Below are 20,768 nucleotides of genomic sequence, written 5' to 3' on the forward strand. Positions count from 1 at the left end.
GAAAACTAGTTAAAAATATACATGATTAGAACTGATCTGTCTTTGTCCGTCATTGTCAATAAAGATGATTCTCGAATACAAACAAAATAAATATAAATAAATACTATAAAACGAGGTACATATAGATTCACACGACAATAGTTTGAAAGAAGATAATTAACAAAGAACTTGTTCTCTTTATTAAATCCTTAAGAAAATAATTCAAAACTTAAAGCTCTCTCCAATCTCTCAAACTACAAACTCTCACTTATAAAACTTATGTTCTGCAACAAAACTGCAGTCATATTTATAACACAAGGAAAACCTCTTTTGTCCTAATCCTATTTGGAAATATTTGTTTAGATAACTCCTAAACATTCAAGTCCTTATCTCTCAAGAAACTTAATTCCCAAATAGGTTTAGGATAACTTCAAGCTCTCTTCAAGCTTAATCCAACATACTCCTCCTTAAGCTTGAACTCCAAAGCTGTCAAATCTTCAACTCCCGTGAGCTCCCTCATTTTCTTGAACTTGAATCTTCCTAATGCCTTTGTGAGAATGTCTGCCTTTTGGTTGATACCTACCACATGCTCCACGTCTACTTGTCCGTTTTCAACATATTTCCTGATGAAGTGATATCGCCGGTGAATATGTTTACTACGCCCGTGAAACACTGGATTTTTAGTCAATGCAATTGCTGACTCATTGTCAATTCGAATCAGTATCTTCTCAACCGAATTCCCAGTGACTTCTGCCAACAGTTCTTGCAACCAAATTGCTTGTTTGATGGTTTCAGTTCCCGCCATATACTCAGCTTCACAAGATGACAATGCAACAACATCATGCTTTCTCGAACACCATGTGACCGGACTGTGTCCAAAGTAGAAGATATGTCCATAAGTACTTCTTCCATCAGCCGGATCACTACTGTAACGCCCGCGTCCCGCGATCCTAAAGGGGGGCAATTTGTTTTAAGGGAATTGATCGATAGCTGAGCTTAAGTAGCTAAGCTACTAGCTCAACTAGCTGGAATATAAGCTGAACGAGCTGAACGAAATCGATGAACAAGTCAGTTCAGCTGTGGACAGCTGCGGACAGTTCTCGATCAACTAGGGACAGTTCTCGATCAGCTGCGGACAGCTAGCATCAGCTCGACCAGCTGCCAGGAAGCTCGACCGAGCTCGGCCAGCTGGATGGTAGTGGACAGTGTCGGGTCAGCTGGGGAGCTCGTGGACGGTTATGGGACGCGGTGACCAACGGGTATGACCGAGCGGGTATGACGAACAGGCGTGACCGAACAAGCATGACCGAACAGGCATGACCGAACATGCATGACCAAACAGGCACGACCGAACAGGCATTACCAAGTAGGCATGACCGAACAGGCATGATCGAACCAACACGGACGATCGGTCATGGCTGAACAGGCACGGCCAGACAAGCACGGCAGAACATACACGATCGAATGGTAGCGATCGAAGGGTCTTGTCGGACAGGTACTTTTTGAGACCTAGACTTCAGCCAGAACCCTATAAATAGAGGGCACAGCCTTTATTTCTAGAACACCATCATCCTTTCCAACGTCCATCTAAGCCTAAGAAAAAAAAGGGGGTGCGGCTCGGCGAGTACGTTGATTCTCGTTCGAACTGATGCGCACGCTATCTCTCTATCGATGGTACGATGAGACGAGCGACGGTTTGCCAATCAGGTCGAACCGATCGAAGGATAAGCGGCGGTTTGGACATGGATTCGGACTATCCGAAGGATGATTGACGGTTCGATCATAACATCGGATTGATCAAAAGGTCATCGACGATCCACATCAATGGACAAATCGATCGAGGGATGATCGGTGATCCAATCGCTAGTCAGATCGGGCGATCAAAGGATCGATGATACGAGCTGTAGGTTGGATTGATCGGTCGGGTGGTTGGCAAGTCTGTCGGAAGTATTGGCCGGTCGAAGGACGATCTTCGATTCGATTATGGGGTCGGATCGTTCGATCGGACCTGGCTTGGATACAAGGACCGACGAGTCGACCGAGGTATCGAGGTATGACCGATGAGTCAAGTAATGGTACATCCGATACCAAGCTACGGATATGAGTGGTGCGGGAAGCCTGTGGGGTTGGTTGGTTGTATGGCTAGGCACAAAGGATGGTCAAGGGTAAAGTTATATTCCACTGCGTATAAGGGTTACAAAGCAAAGACCGCGAGCCAAAGCTAAGTAACCGAATCAATGGATATTCGGCCGGGAAGAGGACCGGATGGAAGCCGTAACCGCGGACGCTGGGACGTCCGGGTCGGGGTCTTTCAACTACTATGACTAGAGTCACCGTAACCAACAAGCTTAGGCTCCTTCGCTCTTTCATAAGACAGTCCCAAACCAACGGTTCCTCTTAAGTACCTTAAACATTGCTTTAACGCTGCACCGTGTGACAATCTCGGACTCTGCATATATCTCGACAAGATTCCCACACAGTAAGAAAGGTCCGGCCTAGTGTGAAGTAAATATCGAAGACACCCTACTCTCTTGCGGTACACTGTTGCATCAATCTCTTTCTCATTCTCTGCTTTTGATAACTTCAACTCTGTTTCCATTGGTGTGTGAACCAAGTTGCAGTTTTGTAAACCAGCTTCCTCCAAGATCTTCATTGCATAACCTGATTGATCAAGTGTTATTCCCACTCGATGCTGCTTCACTCGAATTCCAAGATAGTATGACAGTTTACCAAGATCACTCATGTCGAACATTGTCGACATCTCCTCCTTGAACCTCATAATGATCTCTAAACTTGTTCTAGTAATAAACAAGTCGTCAACATACACTCCTACAATCAAGAGATCGTGACCCGAGTTCTTTCTATAAACCGAAGGTTCTTTTGAGCATCGAACAAAACCAAACTTCAAAAGAATTTGATTCAGCTTGTTGTTCCAGCACCTAGGTACCTGCTTTAAGCCATACAGAGCTTTGTTGAGTTTATAGACTTTCTCCTCTTCTCCTTTCTTCACAAAACCCTCTGGGTGACTTACATGTACTGACTCCTCAAGCTCACCATGTAGAAAAGCTGTTTTGACATCTAAATGATGTATCTACCAGCCACTAGAAGCAGCAATATTAAGAAGAAGTCTAATCGTTTCAATCCTTGCTACTAGAGCAAACACTTCCTCAAAGTCCACACCATGTTTTTGGACATAACCCTTAGCTACTAGTCGTGCTTTATACTTATTGATGCTCCCATCCGAGTTACTCTTGATTTTAAAGACCCATTTCAACCCAATTGGTTTTGATCCCACAGGTAGGTCTACAAGATCCCAGACTTTAAATCTTTCAATAGATTCGAGTTCTTCCTCACAAGCACGTCTCCATTATATGGATCCACTAGCCTCTTCGAAGTTTCTTGGTTCATTGTTTAAACAGAGCAACACTAGTTCTCCTTCTTCTTGTGCAGCCTGAAAACAGACATAGTCATCAAGATACTTCGCCTTAGTTCGATATCTTTTACCTTCCACTTCTGATACTACTGCAGACGGTTCTTCAAGTAATGCAGATGGTTCATCAGACTGCTCATCTCCTCTGTTTTCCTCACTACAAGTATCATTAGTCTGATTATTTAGCACATATTGTTCAGTCGACTTGTTCACCAAATCATCTCTTCTTAGTCCATCAATTATAATTTCGACGCTCTCCTCTCCATCTTGTTCAGACTTGTTCTTAGTCCAGTTCCAGCCTTTTGCTTCGTCAAAAACAACATCACGACTGACTATATATTCTTGGTTTCAGGATCAAACAGCCTATATGCTTTTGAACCAGGTTCGGTTCCTAAGTGTACAAGCAACCGAGTTCTATCATCTAGTTTCTTTAGTTGCGCTTTATCTGTCTTGGCATAGGCAACACAACCAAAGACACGAACATGCCCAACCGCTGGCTTCCTACCTCGATAACACTCATATGGTGTCTGATCTTTGAGTGATCGTGTTGCAACTCTATTCAGCAAATAAGTGGAATGTCGAACAGCTTCTCCCCATAAATAGTTTGGCATCCTCATGTGCTTTAGAACACTTCTTGTCATCTCCATAAGTGTTCTATTACGTCGTTCCACAACTCCATTCTGTTGTGGGGTATAAGGAGCTGTCAAATGTCGAATGATCCTAGAAGACTCGCAAAAAGAGTTGAACTCGAGAGACACAAACTCGCCTCCTCTATCAGTTCTAAAAGTCTGAATCCTTTCCTCTGCTTCCTTCTCCACCATTGTCTTGAACATCTTGAACTTCTGCAATGCTTCACTTTTCTCTTTTAACAGAATGGTCCACATGTACCGTGAATAGTCGTTGATGAGCAGAAATATGTATCGACTTCCAGCGCTTGTACAGGGTGTTACAGGACCGCAGAGATCTCCATGTACTAGTTTTAGCTTCTTTGTTGATCGAAAGCTAGCTGCTTGAGGGAATGGTTGTGTAGGCTGCTTTCCAAGCAGACATGAGCTACAAATCTCTTTATCAAGTGGTTTCTTCTGTCCTCCCAACACATGCTCATTGGTAAACATCGATGATAGTGTGGCATAATTAACACGTCCCATCCTAGTATGCCACAAACTTGATTCACTCGCAGACAAGAAATTTAGACGAACACTATTTGATAGTCCCATAATCACTTTGTATAACCGATTCTTAGACCTCTCTGTTTTGACCAACAGATTTCCCTCTTGATCACACATTGTCAGATAACCTCCCTTTAAGCGTATATCACAGCCTGCTTCTGTAACCTGTCCGAGGCTTATGATGTTGCTCCTTAACTCCGGTATGAAGTATACATCAGTCATTACTCTTTGCTTCCCATATGAATCGATAAAAGCTATCGTACCTTTTCCTTTGATGTCAATCCTTGAATCATCTCCAAATCTGACTTTCCCAGTAATTGACTGATCAAGCTTGTCAAAGTACCTTTGATCTCCAGTCATATGATTGCTTGCGCCGTTATCGAGATACCAGACATCATTCCCATCTTTGTTAGCTTCAAACTTACTTGGCCTGTAGTACTTTTCGTTTAAGTAGACAACTTCATGCATCATGAGTTGATCAGTCTCTTCTGTATCCTTATGTTCGCCACCTTCTTTTACTTCCACTATACCAAGTTTGAGCAAACGTTCTGGGCATTTGGAGGCAAAGTGACCTACCTTGTCACATCTAAAACAGACAACCTGTGATGGATCTCTCCAAGTATTACGACCACGTCCCCGTCCTCTGAAGTTTCTTCCACCACGTCCTCTACCCCTATAATCTCCATTGTAGTCTCGACTTTGTGACTCGGTATTAGCATACATAAGTTTGCTTTGATCCTCTTGAGGATCTTCTTCCTCAGCAACCCGTTCCTCATATACTTTCATCCTACCAACAATGTCCTCAAAGCTTACAGTATTGAGATCTAATACCTGCTCGAGAGAAGCAACCATGTATATAAACTTTCTCCTTGGAAGACTCTTCAAGAATTTCTTAACCAGCTTTGATTCTTCGATTGTTTCTCCAAGAGAGGCTGTCTTTGAGGAGATTGCAGAAAGTTTTTCAGCAAAATCATCAACAGTTTCTGATTCCTTCATCTTGAGTCTGTCAAACTCAGCCATTAAGGTTTTAACCTAACCTCTTTGACCCTCTCAGCTCCTACATGTCGAGTTTGAATGGTTTCCCAGACTTTCTTTTCTATGCCTAAACCTCCGACTTGCAGTATAAGGGCTTCTGGTATGGATTGCAGAATCAGTGCTATAGCCAGATTGGTTTTGTAACTGTCGATCGACTCTGCTTCGATCACCTCCCAGACCTTGTTGACTTTGAGTACAAAACTCATCTTTATGGCCCAAACCGTGTAGTTGGTTGTGTTTAGCATGGGGCATGATATTGAGGATGACGACGAGGTTGTTCCATCTTTTGGTTTGTCTCCGGCGACTGCGATCTGCTTATCTTTGTTATCTGAACTTCCGTCGTCTATCATCTTTTCACAGATTCCTGATCTTCTCTCTCTGATACCAAATATAGATTCACACGACACTAGTTTGAAAGAAGATAATTAACAAAGAAGTTGCTCTCTTTATTAAATCCTTAGGAAAATAACTCAAACCTAAGGCTCTCTCCAATCTCTCAAACTACAAACTCTTTCTTATAAAACTTATGTTTTGCAACAAAACTGCAGTCATATTTATAACACAAGGAAAACCTCTTTTGTCCTAATCCTACTTGGAAATATATGTTTAGATAACTCCTAATTAATTCAAGTCCTTATCCCTCAAGAAACTTAATTCCCAAATAGGTTTAGGATAACTTCAAGCTCTCTTCAAGCTTAATCCAACACTACATTAATAGCTTGTGTTCTTGATAAATTTTAGGAATCTAAAGTTGATTGGTATTTAGACTTCACGTGATTAAGGACTCATGAATTGTCACTAAAGACATAGATAGTCATGAAACGATTTATTTTTGTCTTGTCAGTAAAGATAATTCTCGAATAAGAATCAGGAAATTAAGCTGCATTTATATCTTGTATTCTTGATCCATCTATAAAGAGTTCATAAAATGTCATACGATATAAAAAACAAAACATATAGATAAACATGAACTGATCAATGTTTGTCAAGAAAAGATGATTCTCGAATGAGAAAGAAGAAACAGCAAACAAGCTTCATTTATAGCTTGTGTTCTTGGTTGTGGTTATGTTCCCTTTCTTGCAGCACATGAGTAGTTCATTCTCCATCATTTGTTCACCATATCATTTTCATCTTTTATATTCAACGTTCCATTTTTCTTGATCTTATCGAGGTCGACATATACTAAACATGCGGTTGGTGTTGTGCAAAGCAACAACTTGTCGACATATACTAAATCCAAAAGTATATGTATCTCACATCAATATCACAAATTGACGTGAAGTTTGCAATTTGGCACGCTTTGACTCCGTTCAAATCCATCATTATCTTGGAGAAACCTACCGATAATTCATGACATTGACGTAAGATTAGCATATGACTGGAGTATCGATGTCGTGGAAAGATATATATTCGTAAAGTATTGTCGTAGTAAAGGTTGGATCTATGATCTCAATGAAGGTAGATGGACTGTTGCAGAAAGGAGGAGCTTTACTTATCGGTGGTCAAAACATTGGTGCGTGATAGATGATGTGATATATCGTTACTCATACATTGGATACATATAGTATGATGTAGAGTCTATAAAGTGGACAGGTGTGAACGGTTTGGAAGCATTGATGAAATATTGTTGTACTCAGGGTACTAGTAATAATTTTGCTCAGAATCTGGTTGGATTAGTTAACTATGGTGGAAAACTTTTGGTATAGATCTGTTGTTGGTGAAAAGAAGAATATTTGCTGTGCGGTGGTCACGCTTGAAAAATGCCAAAATATTTGGTGTGCGAGCCACTGATTGGATTTTTATGTATTTGGAACTTGTAGTTTGTGCTAATGATAGGTCCATCACTGATGTAAGTTGTACATATCAAACTAATGACATACCACCACGAGTGGCACTGCTGGTAATAATAATAATGAATTCCAAAATTATAGTTGCGTGGGAAGAACAGTTATGGGGGGAAAAAAAAAGAAGAAGAAGAATCAAGACCTATTAGAGAGTCATATCGACAATGATTAAAAACTAGAAGGAAAAGTGCCTACGAGATCAGTATCACGACTTATTCGATAAGTCAGAATACGAGCCAAACCAAACATACGCATAATAAAGATTGTGATTTGTGACTTAATTAGACTCTTATATACTAGTGTCTTTATTCTGTGTTTAGTTAAATATATATAGAGAACACTCGTATATGTTATATAATGTAGGACAACTGATTGCTCTCTAGTGGTATACTCCCATAAAATGATTAGTGCTTCCAAGTTTGTAGGAACCAAGAAACACTTAAAAACATAAAGTTGCACTACAACAAATATGGGTATTGATAGCAGATTATAATAGTACAATTTCTGTAACTGCTATTAAAAGTGAAATGAGAGTTTGTCAAATAGACTTATAGCATTGCATTAATGCTATGCCTAAAAATCAATAAGCGGGAACTAAAAATACCTGATTCCGCCAACACTTGTGAAAAAAATATCATTTTGGCGGTCTCAATATTAAAATCTTCACATTTCATAGCACAAAAAAAAAGACAAAAGAAAGAACGCAAACAAAAAAAGAAAAGACAAAACCTTCGAGTTCTCCGTCGACTCGTTTGCTCGATCGATTTTTCTTCTCCATCTCCCTTGATTTTTCTTCTCCATCTCCCTCGATTTTTCTTCTCCATCTCCATCGATTTTTCTTCTCCATCTCCATCGATTTTTCTTCTCCATCTCTCGCCATCTCCGTCGATTTCATCCTCTTCAAAGACGGTCATCTCCGTCGATTTTTCTTCTCCATCTCTCGCCATCTACGTCGATTTCATCCTCTAGATCTCTCGCCATCTCAGTCGATTTCGTCCTTTAGATCTCTCACCATCTCCGCTGAAACTTATTCTCAGATCTGATTTTCAGGTGAGTTGAAACTGAGTTTATAGCGAATCGACTGAGATGTATTTTGTTTTTCAGTGTGTTTCGTTGGTTGTTGTGTTTTTTCAGGTGTGGGTTCTCAGATATCGGGGAAGAATACAATCACTATAGAGGTTAGACACATCTATCAATTTCTTGGACTTTTGTATCGATTTCTTGGCCTTTTGTGTCTCTGTGATTAATTGTCGAAAATATGTTTAACTTGTGGTCATTGTTGCTTGTATCCTCTACCGTTTGAACTGTGTCAAGGGAAACTAGGATTTTTAAGAAAAATGTTGGACAAGGCATGGGTGCATTTATGCAGGTAATTATAATTGTTAAAAGTGTTTTGTTTATGCATTTCGACTAGTGTTGTGATACTTATGTTTTTTTCTTGTATTTTTCTCTTACATGAACTCTAGGGTTGATTCTGCATATGAGAGTGGTGCTCGATGTTTTGTTGAAGCTGTTAGTGCGAAATTAGCAGTTAATGGAAAGATAATTTGTCCGTGCACCGGATGCCGCAATTTAGAGCGCCATACATGCAACGAGGTTGTGTCTCATTTAGTTATAAATGGAATGGATGAGGCTTACAAGAGACGTACTGATTGGTTTCACCATGGAGATTCTGTTGGTTTAGTAGAAGGTCATGATAGAGTGTGGAATGCTGAGATTTTGGGTTTATACGAAGCTGCTAAATGGTCTGATGAAGATTTAGCTTGTAAGGGTTCAGATTTATGTGAGGTTGCTGAGGGAGAGGATAGGCAAGAAGATGAGTTTTTAGCAAAACTTGCAGAAGCTGAAATGCCATTGTATCCCACATGTGTGAATCATAGCAAGCTTTCAGCTACAGTTTCACTGTTTCGGATTAAAACTCAGAATGGCTGGTCAGACAAGAGCTTCGATGATTTACTGGAAACTTTACCAAAAATGTTACCTGAAGACAATGTACTGCACAAATCAACATATGACGTAAAGAAGTTTCTGAAATCTTTTGATATGGGATATCAAAAGATTCATGCTTGTGTGAACGACTGCTGCCTGTTCAGAAAGAAGCTGAAGAAGGTTGATACTTGTCCAAAATGCAAGTCTTCGAGATGGAAGACCAACATGCACACTGGGGAAGTCAAGAAGGGTGTTCCACAGAAGGTTTTGAGGTACTTTCCAATAATCCCTCGTCTGAAAAGGATGTTCAGATCGGAGAAAGTGGCTGCGGATTTGAGATGGCATTTCAATAACAAGAGCAGCGACGGGAAATTACGCCATCCAGTAGACTCAGTGACATGGAAGTCAATGAATGACAAGTATCCTTCTTTCGCAGCTGAGCAGAGGAACTTGCGACTTGGGCTCTCTACTGATGGGTTTAAACCCTTCAACATGAAGAACAGCCGATACAGTAGTTGGCCTGTCTTGCTCGTTAATTATAACATGGCTCCTGACTTATGTATGAAGGAGGAAAACATCATGCTTAGTTTGTTGATTCCTGGACCGCACCAACCTGGTAATAGTATAGATGTTTACTTAGAACCTCTGATAGAAGATTTAAATCGTTTGTGGTCTAAAGGCGAGGTGACTTACGATGCATTTAGTAAAACAACTTTTACGTTGAGGGCGATGCTGCTTTGGACCATAAGTGATTTCCCAGCATATGGAAATCTTGCTAGTTGTAAAGTAAAGGGTAAGATGGGTTGTCCTATATGTGGGAAGCACACAGATAGTTTGTGGCTGAGTCATAGTAGGAAGTTTGTATATATGTGCCACCGAAAAAGTTTACCTCCGTCACATAGATTTCGAGGAAAGAAGAGTTGGTTTGATGGTAAAGCAGAGCATGGAACAAAGGGAAGGATACTCACGGGTAGAAATATTTCCTTACTACTGAGAAACTACAAGAATGATTTTGGTAATAGAAAAGAGAATGGGAAGAAGAGATCTAGAGCTGCTTGTGACATACCATCTGATAACGAAGATGAATATAGTGAATCTGATGATGAAGAAGAAGACTTAGCAGAAAAAGATGAAGAGGAGTTAACTAGATGGAAGAAAAGATCATTATTCTGAACATTGCCTTATTGGGAGGTATGTATAGTTCTTATAGAGTTTGTTCTGTCTGATGCTCCATCATCATCATCATCAAACCCAAAAGAAGACACTCTTGCTCAGATATTGGGACCTGACAATCCTGGACGGCTGAGGGCAATGGGTAGAGGAATGAGTATGTCCAAACTTGCTTGTTTCCAGATGAAAAACAAGTATGTGACTCAAATGCAACAGACCCATATTCAGTTGCAGCAGCAGGTCAATGAATTACAAGATGCTCTTGCGAAACTGAATAGTCCTGTAAGTCTGCAAATTCATATCATTGGATTAATGGTCTAAGAAAATGGTAACTAATTACATTCCTTCTCATTTTCCAGCGTCAATTTTTGGAAGTTGGTGAACATTCGGCGCCAAGAGTAAGTGTTAATATATAATGAGTTTTGCTGAGGTTGTTCACTGAATGGTTAACAGATTCTAACTATTATTTACATTTGTAGAGTGTAAACCAAATACCGCAACCTAAGTGCATTCTATATGATTGGTCTGGCTCTAAATTTAAAGTAGCCGAGGGTTGTATTCTGTCTTTTGATCACATGGACTTCGTCAACAATGTACCATTGGGCCCTAATTCAGTGAAGGTGTTGGTTGAGACGGCTTTTCAAGATGATGCATTTCTTTGGAGACCTGCGGCAAATATGTTTAGTATTGGTCAAGCTGTAGGAGAAACTATTGCGTAGCCTCAGGATTGTGTTGAGGCAATTGAGCAGGAGTTAGGACCAGAAGACATTCCGCCTAAGGTAATGTTTTCTTAATCTGATTGATTGTACTTAGGATTTGATCTCTACGTTTTAGTGTTCTTAAATCTAGTAATATTTTCTATATTGGAATAATTTTGTTTAACAGAGCCCAAATATAACTTCCACGAACAAGTGCAAACTTCTACATTGGCTATCAAATGATGATAAACCTGTTGCTGAAGGCCGTTGGCAGACTCGTGATCCCAAAGCATTGGTGAATGGCCTTCCTCTTGGACCAAATGCCATTAAAGTTTTTGTCGATGCGGTTAATGAACCTGAGACATTTCTTTGGCGGCCAACAGAAGAACTCTCAAATCTTCATGACTCTTTGAAGTCGTTTGTAGCATGGCCATTCAAAAGAGTTTTAATCGAAGATTTAAGTACAGAGGCACCAGCTACAACATCTCCTCGCATGCAGTCACAAGGACTCACTCCAGCAGCTCCTATGAAGAGTTCAAAACCACTTACACAATCTCCTTCAAGTTCATCTCAGCAGGTAAATTTCAACATTTTCTTACTTATAAAATATGTTAGCACTGATGCCTTTGGTAAACCTTGAATATTATTTATACTATGCAGCACACTTCTCCGAAACGGATTGTCAAAGAGGATCAGAAGTGCAGACTGCTGGACATTACCGGTCAGAATAGGGTTGTTGCAAAAGGACGCTGGTCTTCAAACAACCCAGAGCAGTTAGTGCATTTTGTTCCCTTGGGTCATAATGCAGTTCGTGTGTGGATTGATGTAGTCAAGGTTCCTGATGCGAAGGTTTGGAGGCCTAATTCTGCTATTGAGTGTATGGAGGATGCTATTGGTACCACTATAGCATGGCCTGAAGAAAAAGTTGTGATCATTTGATGTCGACTAAAGAACCTTATGATTTTCTACTTTCGTAGTTCTGGCAAATGCATGAGACTTGTGTTCTTTGTTTGGGATTTATGGGATTGGATCGTATCATGACAATGTTTGATATTTTCTATTCTAGAATACAATTTCAGCTTTATCACAGGTTACTTTCAAATTGTAACTTTATTTGAATATGCTGCATAAAAAACGGTTAATAGTAATCAGAAACCAAACGAAATAGCAGGCAGATGAAGTCATTGTATACAACTTAGTAGCACATAATAAGAGCTACAACTCAGATACAAATAGCTCAACACCGATGCTAAGATAACTAATCAAATGGCATTAACATAGAGCTACTAAAAATTAAATCATAGCAACAACATATAGCTACGTTTACTGTACATATAGCACACAAAAACTACTATTATATACTTAAATTTAGCACTATATATGTGTTATTAGAAATTATAATATAGCACACGGCATATGCTATTACAGGATACCCTACGATATCAGAAGCCCAGAAACGCTATCGTATATAGCCACCCTATTATAGTGTCTCATTTAATAGCGTTCTTGAAAACGCTATAATAGCCATATTATAGCGTTAATCGTATGCTATCAATACCCATATTTGTTGTAGTGTTGGCATATTAAAATTTCAAGAAGGCAAAATTAAACTATAAACACTTATTGCCTTTATATTGATCAGAGCTTTGGGTTTCGTTTCAAGTTTTCGGTTTATAATGGTATGCATACCAAAACTTTAACTGACAATGAATGGTTTGCTGCGGTAAGGGTCAAATCTAGGCTTATGAGGGGTGGGGCAAGTGCCCCATACTTATTTTCTTAATTCTTGAAAATTATTAGCTAAGTTGTGTGCTATATCTATTAAAATCAACAAAAAATTTCAGTTTCTTAAGGTTGTGCCACAGGTAAAATGCTAAGCTAAGTAGTATATCAATTAAATTTAACAAAATTATTAGTTCATTAAAGCGGTGCTGCCCCATACAAATTAAAATGACTTCTGCATCCGCCAGCGGTATTGATTTCGTTTTAACTGTATTTAGTCAAACTATTTCCACTATTATATATCATCAGCGAGGCAAATTATCAATTATGTATGAAGAAACCAATATGTCAACTTAATGAATTTTTTTCACATGTCATGCAAGGAGAGTCCTCGTTTATATTACTTGTATAGAAAATAACGCACTCACATTCACGCAATCTAAATACATTTTTGTGACTAAGATATTCAAGGCTTTTAGTATGACTTATATTTATAAACGGTAACAAACCCTTGCACGATACACACATATTTGAATCATCTGATAATAAATACATATTTCTTAAACCGATCTTGATTAGCTTATCCAAAAAGAATGAACAATCTGGGTCCGTAGTCCGTACTAGCTGCATGATGCATAAGCTAAACATATGTCTACTGATCTCCAAAATCTTTCATATAAACACTGCACAATAAACTTTGAAAGTCATATCATGACACACATTGTATTTCAGATCTAGTTCGGCTCATAAGTACAAATAAATGTAGTCCACTAACTTTTAATCAGCACGCGCGCAAAAACTTTTAGCTATCAAGCTTAGTAAACAACGTAAAAGATAGTTAAACATGTATATATGACGTCACAAAATTATTTGTCTATATCCGAAACAAAGATTATTATAAAGGGTCAGTGGATATATACGAGAATGATTTAAATTCCTAGTCCTCACAATTACAAATTGTCGGTGTAAACAAACAAAATTTATATTGGTTTGTTTTACCAAAAAAAAAAAAAAAATTTATATTGGTTTGAGTTGATACTTTGTTTTGATTACTCTACAGTGGCCGGATCTAGAAACTTTTTTGTATGGGGCACTTTTTATTTAAAAGACATTGCAAAACTAGTAAATCAGTACTATAACATATTATCAGTTTTTAGTTTATCTAATATACATAGAATTTAAAGTTCTGTGTTTGAGTTTGGTTTTTGTTATATCTTCTGAAGTATCAAATAGATGAGTCATTAAGCTATTTTTAATTAAAATAAGTGAGTGAGGGCTGGGGGTAAAAAACCATAAAACTAGAAAGAAGGGTATTGAACACCTCACCTTACATGATGCATGGGGCACTTCTCTACCAAATAAGCTAGGAGAACTAATTGAACTATTACACATTAGGCTATTTTTAAGAATCACTGCGGGGCACGTGTCACTACCCCAACACTTTGTAGATCCGTCCTGAGAGACTCTGATAATTTCTCATATCTTAGGGAATGTATTCAACTTGACATTTTAAGTAATTTGTGTAAAATTTATAAATCCTATGTTATTCAATTATTGATTCTAAAAAATATTCGGAAATCCAATGTTATTCAATCATGAATTTTAAAAAGTCTCTTGAAATCTACTGTTATTGAATTAATGATTTAAAAATCTATCTTAAAATCCACTGTTATTCAAAATAGTTTGTAGATTTAGATTTTAATAATTATTTGGGATCATGGAGGATTTGAGAGGATTTCTTTACTTAAAAATACAGAAATCCAAATCTCATAGTTTTAGCTGGGATTTTAAAATTTTTTACAACAAATCATCAACTTCCCTAAAATCATCAAAATTATCTAAAATCTCATGAAAACTGAAATCACTTGGAGTATTAGATTGAATACACCCCCTTAGAGTATTTAGTTTACTAGCTAGCGGCGCAATTTATAGAGGGAATTACGTAGTTTCGAAACCTTGGGCTAATATATAAACTTTTCAAAAGTACTGTCTTTTTTTTTGGACAAATTTCAAAAGTACTGTATACTTTGCTAAAATTCTTTATATTTATATTCGGATAATATGGTCGGACATATAACTCCCATGACTACCTAACAATACATCTTTTATATATATAAAAAAAGCTATGGATTGTTTACTTAATTAAGTAGTATCATACTAATTAATATCTCCTCTATAAATATTCCACATACGGTCTTACATAAATACTAGAAAAATAACCCGCGCATATCATATATAGAAAAAAAATAAATATTATTTTAACATTGAAACATTAATCTTCTTTGTTACCAAAAAGACAAAAAGATTATTAATAAAACATACACCATTTTTTTATATATTTAGATGGATATCTTTGTAGAATATACATAAAAACCTTAACTAAACATTCACACACACACACACACACACACACACACACACATATATATATATATATATATATATATATATATATATATATATATATATATATATATTATATTTATATAAGTATATATATATATATTTATATTTATATAAGTAACTTTGGTTGATGATAATATGGAATTAAGTAATTTTTGGTAGATATATATATATATATATATATATATATATTCCCTTTGTAAGTTATTCAATTTCTACCAAAAATATTTTCCTTCTTCCATTCTACAGTATGTTGATAAATTTAATGATAATTGTTAAGTTTCCCAATTAAGAAAATAAAATATACTTTCCTAGCTAGACACTACTAACCTTTGTCCAAAAAGACAAAAACAAAAAAGACACTACTAACTAACCAACACCAATGGATATGTCAATCTATTACAATGAGTTTTGAACCCATGCAAGAAAATAAACAAAACAAATAAAATATTTATAATTTAAGATATGGTGAATGATGATGTGGAATGGTTATTTATAGGATTTCAAGGGATGGAAGTTACTTTTCTAAAATTATTTAATCAGAGGAGTTACAATTATAATTTATAGTATGTTTGAATGAAAATGAATGGAAAAAATAGTTAATTCATAATATATATGATTTCAGTTACAATTTAATAGTAAAATGTAGATTTAAAGTATAAATTAATGTACATTATTACATTTTAAATATAATTATTACTTTTAAAAATTAAATGCTAAATCAATCAGGAGAAAGTGAAATTTTAATTTTGTGTATATGATTAAATAGAAATTTTGGTTCACTTTTTTTTTTTTTTTTAGTTCACCTTTTGTTCACTTCTATTTATTGTAAAAATTGGAAGTAAGTTATTAACGAAATAATGCTTTATTCACTCAACCCAAACTTGTCATCTATTGTGTTAGTCAAACTATATCACATTAACGTTTATTTGTGGAAAAAAAATCAAGTAATATGAATTTAAAGATCTTGTTAATTTTGGTTCTTTTGCATATACATAGAATGGATAGTTACAATTAAACCGATTTTCAGATGGTACAACCTCTTCCATTCAAATGAGGAAAGAAAAATCAAGTCTTTGAAAACAAAAAATCGAAAAACAACTTCTCAAATCTGTAAAAAATACAATTTTTCACTTGTTTCCACAAAATTGAAGCAGCAGTAACACATGGCAAACCGAAATATCCAAAAATTCAAACGTGGCTACACTTGAAACCACAAAAAACCCGCTACGGAGCTGGATGGGAAGGATATTTCTGCGGTTGCTGAGAAGGATGATGGTGTGGAGGAGAAGGAGAAGAAGGACAAGGATGGTTTGAAGAATAAGACAAAGATACCCGGAAAGAAGGAAAGAATGAGTCATTACCAAACAAACAGACAATGGAATAATCATGTCTATTATGGTATGGATAAGACCTTCGGGGTTGATAAATTTGTGACTGATTTTGATGCTGTGGAAGGATCAGAAGATAAGGAGAAATGGTTCTTGTTATTTCTCTCCAGTGGAACATAAGTGACATTGGTAGTCAGTTGGACGAAGAAGGGCTTAGTCTTCAAAATTGGAGGACAAGAGAAGAAGCTGAAGAAATTCTATGATGTGATAACTAGGAGGTGTGTCTGTATAATCTAATAATTTCTCATAAGTATTTAGTTTACTAGCGGCGAAATTTATAGAGGGAATTAGGTAGTTTCGAAAACTTGGGCTAATATATAAACTTTTCAAAAATACTGTCTACTTTGCTAAAATTCTTTATATTTATTTTCGGATAATATGGTCGGACATATTACTCCCGTGACTACCTAACAATACATCTTTTATATATACAAGTAGGTAGCTATGGATTGTTCACTTAATTAAGTATCATACTAATTAATATCTCCTCTATAAATATTCCACATACGGTCTTATATAAATACTAGAAAAATTACCCGCGCAAATCATATATAGAAAAGAAAAAAATAAATATTATTTAACATTGAAACATTAATCTTCTTTGTTACCTAAAAAACAAAAAGATTATTAATAAAACACAACACCATTTTTTTTTAATTCAGATGGATATCTTTGTAGAATATACATAATAACCTTAACTAAACATTCACACACACACACACACACACACATACACATATATATATATATATATATATTATATTTATATAAGTAACTTTGGTTGATGATAATATGGAATTAAGTAATTTTTGGTAGATATATATATATATATATATATATATATATTCCCTTTTTAAGTTATTCAATTTCTACCAAAAATATTTTCCTTCTTCCATTCTACGGTATGTTAAATAAATTTAATTATAATTATTGAGTTTCCCAATTAAGAAAATAAAATATACTATCCTAGCTAGACACTACTAACCTTTGTCCAAAAAAACAAAAAGACACTACTAACTAACCAACACCAATGGATATGTCAATCTATTACAATGAGTTTTGAACCCATGCAAGAAAATAAACAAAACAAATAAAATATTTATAATTTAAGATATGGTGAATGATGATGTGGAATGGTTATTTATAGGATTTCAAGGGATGGAAGTTACTTTTCTAAAATTATTTAATCAGAGGAGTTACAATTATAATTTATAGTATGTTTGAATGAAAAAATAGTCAATTCATAACTTATGTGATTTCAGTTACAATTTAATAGTAAAGTGTAGATTTAAATTATAAATTAATGTACATTATTACATTTAAAAAATAATTACTAATTTTAGAAATTAAATGCTAAGTCAATAAGGAGAGAGTAAAATCTTACTTTTGTGTATATAATTAAGAAAGAATTACTCAAATGTTATCCAAAAGTTGGTTTATTACTCATATCTATAAATCTTTTAAAAATTACTCAAATGTTTAGTGCCTTGGGTGGAATTACAATTTACTCCTTGGATTTTGTTTTTAGATTTTGAGTAAAAAAAATAAAAAATAAACAAATCAGCAAATTAAAATACACATCATTTTCAATTTTCCACCTCACTAAACAGTTTTTTTTTTCAGATTTGATAATTGAATTTTTCTTTGTTTATATCAAAAAAGGGAAATCAAACAGTTTCTAATGTTCATAACCAAAAAAAAAATCTCTCTCATCTCTCGTCCGAAATCCTAGTTCCAGTTCCGCCGGCATATTCCGTTAGTCAATTGAGGAGGTTGAGAGCCGATTAACTTAACTTAAATTCTAATTTATTTTGATTCTTCTTTTATATTCAACCCCGCAGAAACAATTCACCTCCGATTCTCAAAACTCTTTTAACGATTAGTATTTAAAATCTCGATCCCAGATTCAGAGCTATCCTCCTTCTCCGGCGAGTTTCGATTTGAAAGTTTTGTTTGTTTACCGATCTGATTCTCGCGATAGAAGCTTCTAGAAAAACGATGTTTAACGGGTTGATGGATCTTGAGTTGATTCGTCTCGCTCAAGATCAGATGAGCCGTATGACTCCTGCTGATTTCGCTAGGATCCAACAGCAGGTTTTTTTTCTCCCTCTCTCTTTGATTTCCCAATTCAATTTCATTCAAACATCTTTGCCAAGTCTGTGTAGTGTATAAATTACATGATTGATTCTCCGTTTACCGGCGAGGCTTTGTTTCCCTCAGATTTGTGTAGAGATGAAGAAAAACATGGAAGTGTTCGATTTCAAAGAAGACGACGAGGTCGCTGAATCCGCAGCTGGAAAGTTGTTGGAAAAATACTCAAGCCTTAGTCCGTACAATTCTCCGGTTCTCCAACGCCTATGCATCCGAAGCTGTAAGTTCTTTGTTCGTTGTTCTCACTTCTGGTCTCTGATCCTTCCTTCATCGGTTTAGTCTTGTATTGGCTACTAGTACTAGTAGTGGGTTTTCGAGTTTACCAAGGTTTCACATAGAGAGTTGTAGTTAATTGTGTAGATTATCTGATGATGTCTGTGTTTAATAACTCGAATTTGTGTTTTTCTTTCACTTTATTGAATTGTTGTAACCAAAGTTTGGACCTTTTGTAGTGATTGTTGCAGAAGAAAGCATTCAGCTCACAGTTACACTCTGCCTATTCGACTTATAAATCATCTACTCACGTTAGTCGAGTTATGGCTTCTACTGGAACTGAGCCAAAAGCTAATTACGCCACATCATCCGTATCTTCCAATGAACCTGTTGTGTCTGTTGATTGGCTCCATGCTAATCCGTATCTACAGGTTGCTCATATTCCAGGTGCTCTCTTCTTTGATTTGGATGGAATATCAGATCGAAAAACAAATGTGAGAATCCCTGCCCCCCTTTTCTTTAGAGAAGTCAATAAGTTCCTCTGTTCCTCTGTTCTGCTTATTCTCTTTATCTTCTTCTACAGTCAGCGTACTGATTCTTCTTCTTCCTGGTTTTGATGGTCCTCTTCCCTTTGAGCTCGAAACCGGGTTTTGTTCTTTTCTTCTTCCTACTTACTCATGTGATTGATGTAAATTCTCAAGTGTTTGGAGATTACTCTTAAGTGTGTGTATGAATATGAGTCTTTAATATGTGAATGAAATAAAGGTATATTGGTGTTGGTGAGGAAGAGGAAGTGCAACTGTTTTACTATTTTATATAACATTGAATTGAGGTCATATGATACATATCTCTGTGAATTGAGGCCATATGATACACATTGAATTGAGGCCATATGATACACATTGAGTTATGTACTTCGTACGGCTGAGTTATGTACTTCGTACGGCTTCGTTTGGTCTTTCGTGCCGTGCCTCGATATTACAAAAAGTGTTGTTGGTGAAATCCAACCAATAATTCTGTGCCTGCTCAGATCCACACGCGTAATAAATTTATAAAATTAGTTTTTTCACTATACATTATACAAAATAATTAAAAAATTGAACTCAAAATTTGAATAAAAAAAAAAATTCAACGAAGTGACTAAGTGATGGCTGAGTTATTGACTTACACGGCTGATTTGTGAAATATTTGTAAATTTATATTATTATAACTCAATATTTAAATATACAATTGAAATAGGAATATTACAATTATTATAACCAATAAAAAGTAATAATTATATAAAAAGATTGATTCTTACACATTCTCACCAGAATGTGTTAAACATACAACACATGATGTTTAGGGGTTAAGGTTAGGGTTGGGGTTTAGGGTTTGAGATGTAGGGTTCAGATGAGTAACATTATTTGTTTTTTGGTTTTTGTTCTAATGTGTTTTAATGTGTTTGGTTTAAGGTGGTAATATGGATATACTAATATTATTACCATTTGAATATATTTTTAAAAAATCAAATTTTTTTTGGGTTATTTCCGGTTATGGGTCGGTTAGATTAAAATATAACTATAAATAACTCAAAATATATTGTAATTAAGTAGATTAGCCTAATATAACCAAAAGTAAGCCGAATATAACCG

The 20,768-nt window shown here is 36.1% G+C and overlaps 2 protein-coding genes and 1 pseudogene across 4 annotated transcripts; all 3 read left to right on the forward strand.

Moving 5' to 3' along the window:
• Positions 1–7,065: 7,065 nt before the first annotated feature.
• Positions 7,066–10,877, forward strand: LOC147923831 (uncharacterized). The gene is made up of 7 exons (XM_087496549.1): positions 7,066–7,126; positions 7,189–7,313; positions 7,434–7,462; positions 8,592–8,635; positions 8,772–8,826; positions 8,924–10,476; positions 10,588–10,877. The coding sequence occupies exons 1-7, from the start codon at positions 7,066–7,068 to the stop codon at positions 10,875–10,877; spliced, it is 2,157 nt and encodes a 718-aa protein (XP_087352675.1).
• A 198-nt stretch (positions 10,878–11,075) lies between these two features.
• Positions 11,076–12,193, forward strand: LOC147923832 (uncharacterized; annotated as a pseudogene).
• Positions 12,194–18,371: 6,178 nt separating this feature from the next.
• On the forward strand, positions 18,372–19,921 carry LOC147923833 (uncharacterized). Of its 3 annotated transcripts, XR_015587072.1 has the most exons (5): positions 18,372–18,542; positions 18,675–18,864; positions 18,991–19,141; positions 19,374–19,628; positions 19,718–19,921. XR_015587072.1 is itself a non-coding variant. In XM_087495814.1 (4 exons), exons 2-4 carry the CDS (start codon positions 18,769–18,771, stop codon positions 19,430–19,432), a joined length of 306 nt encoding a protein of 101 aa, XP_087351940.1. In that variant the 5' UTR covers positions 18,417–18,542; positions 18,675–18,768; the 3' UTR covers positions 19,433–19,921. The 3 variants fall into 3 exon arrangements, 1 of the variants encoding a protein (XP_087351940.1); XR_015587071.1 differs by having other exon boundaries at positions 18,405–18,864; XM_087495814.1 differs by having other exon boundaries at positions 18,417–18,542; positions 19,374–19,921.
• The last annotated feature ends 847 nt before the right edge of the window (positions 19,922–20,768 follow it).

Source organism: Camelina sativa, chromosome 17 (genome assembly GCF_030686135.1).
Source record: "Camelina sativa cultivar CO46 ecotype springtype chromosome 17, ASM3068613v1".
NCBI lineage: Eukaryota > Viridiplantae > Streptophyta > Magnoliopsida > Brassicales > Brassicaceae > Camelina > Camelina sativa.

Excerpts from the sequence above, each read along its gene's own strand:
- LOC147923831 (XM_087496549.1), top strand. The coding sequence starts at position 7,066 with ATGAAGGTAGATGGACTGTTGCAGAAAGGAGGAGCTTTACTTATCGGT. Across the intron at positions 7,127-7,188 it reads TATCGGTGGTCAAAACATTG|AGTCTATAAAGTGGACAGGT; the intron begins GTGCGTGATAGA and ends AGTATGATGTAG. Across the intron at positions 8,636-8,771 it reads AGAATACAATCACTATAGAG|GGAAACTAGGATTTTTAAGA; the intron begins GTTAGACACATC and ends AACTGTGTCAAG.
- LOC147923833 (XM_087495814.1), top strand. The coding sequence starts at position 18,769 with ATGTTTAACGGGTTGATGGATCTTGAGTTGATTCGTCTCGCTCAAGAT. Across the intron at positions 18,865-18,990 it reads TCGCTAGGATCCAACAGCAG|ATTTGTGTAGAGATGAAGAA; the intron begins GTTTTTTTTCTC and ends TGTTTCCCTCAG. Across the intron at positions 19,142-19,373 it reads ACGCCTATGCATCCGAAGCT|TGATTGTTGCAGAAGAAAGC; the intron begins GTAAGTTCTTTG and ends GACCTTTTGTAG.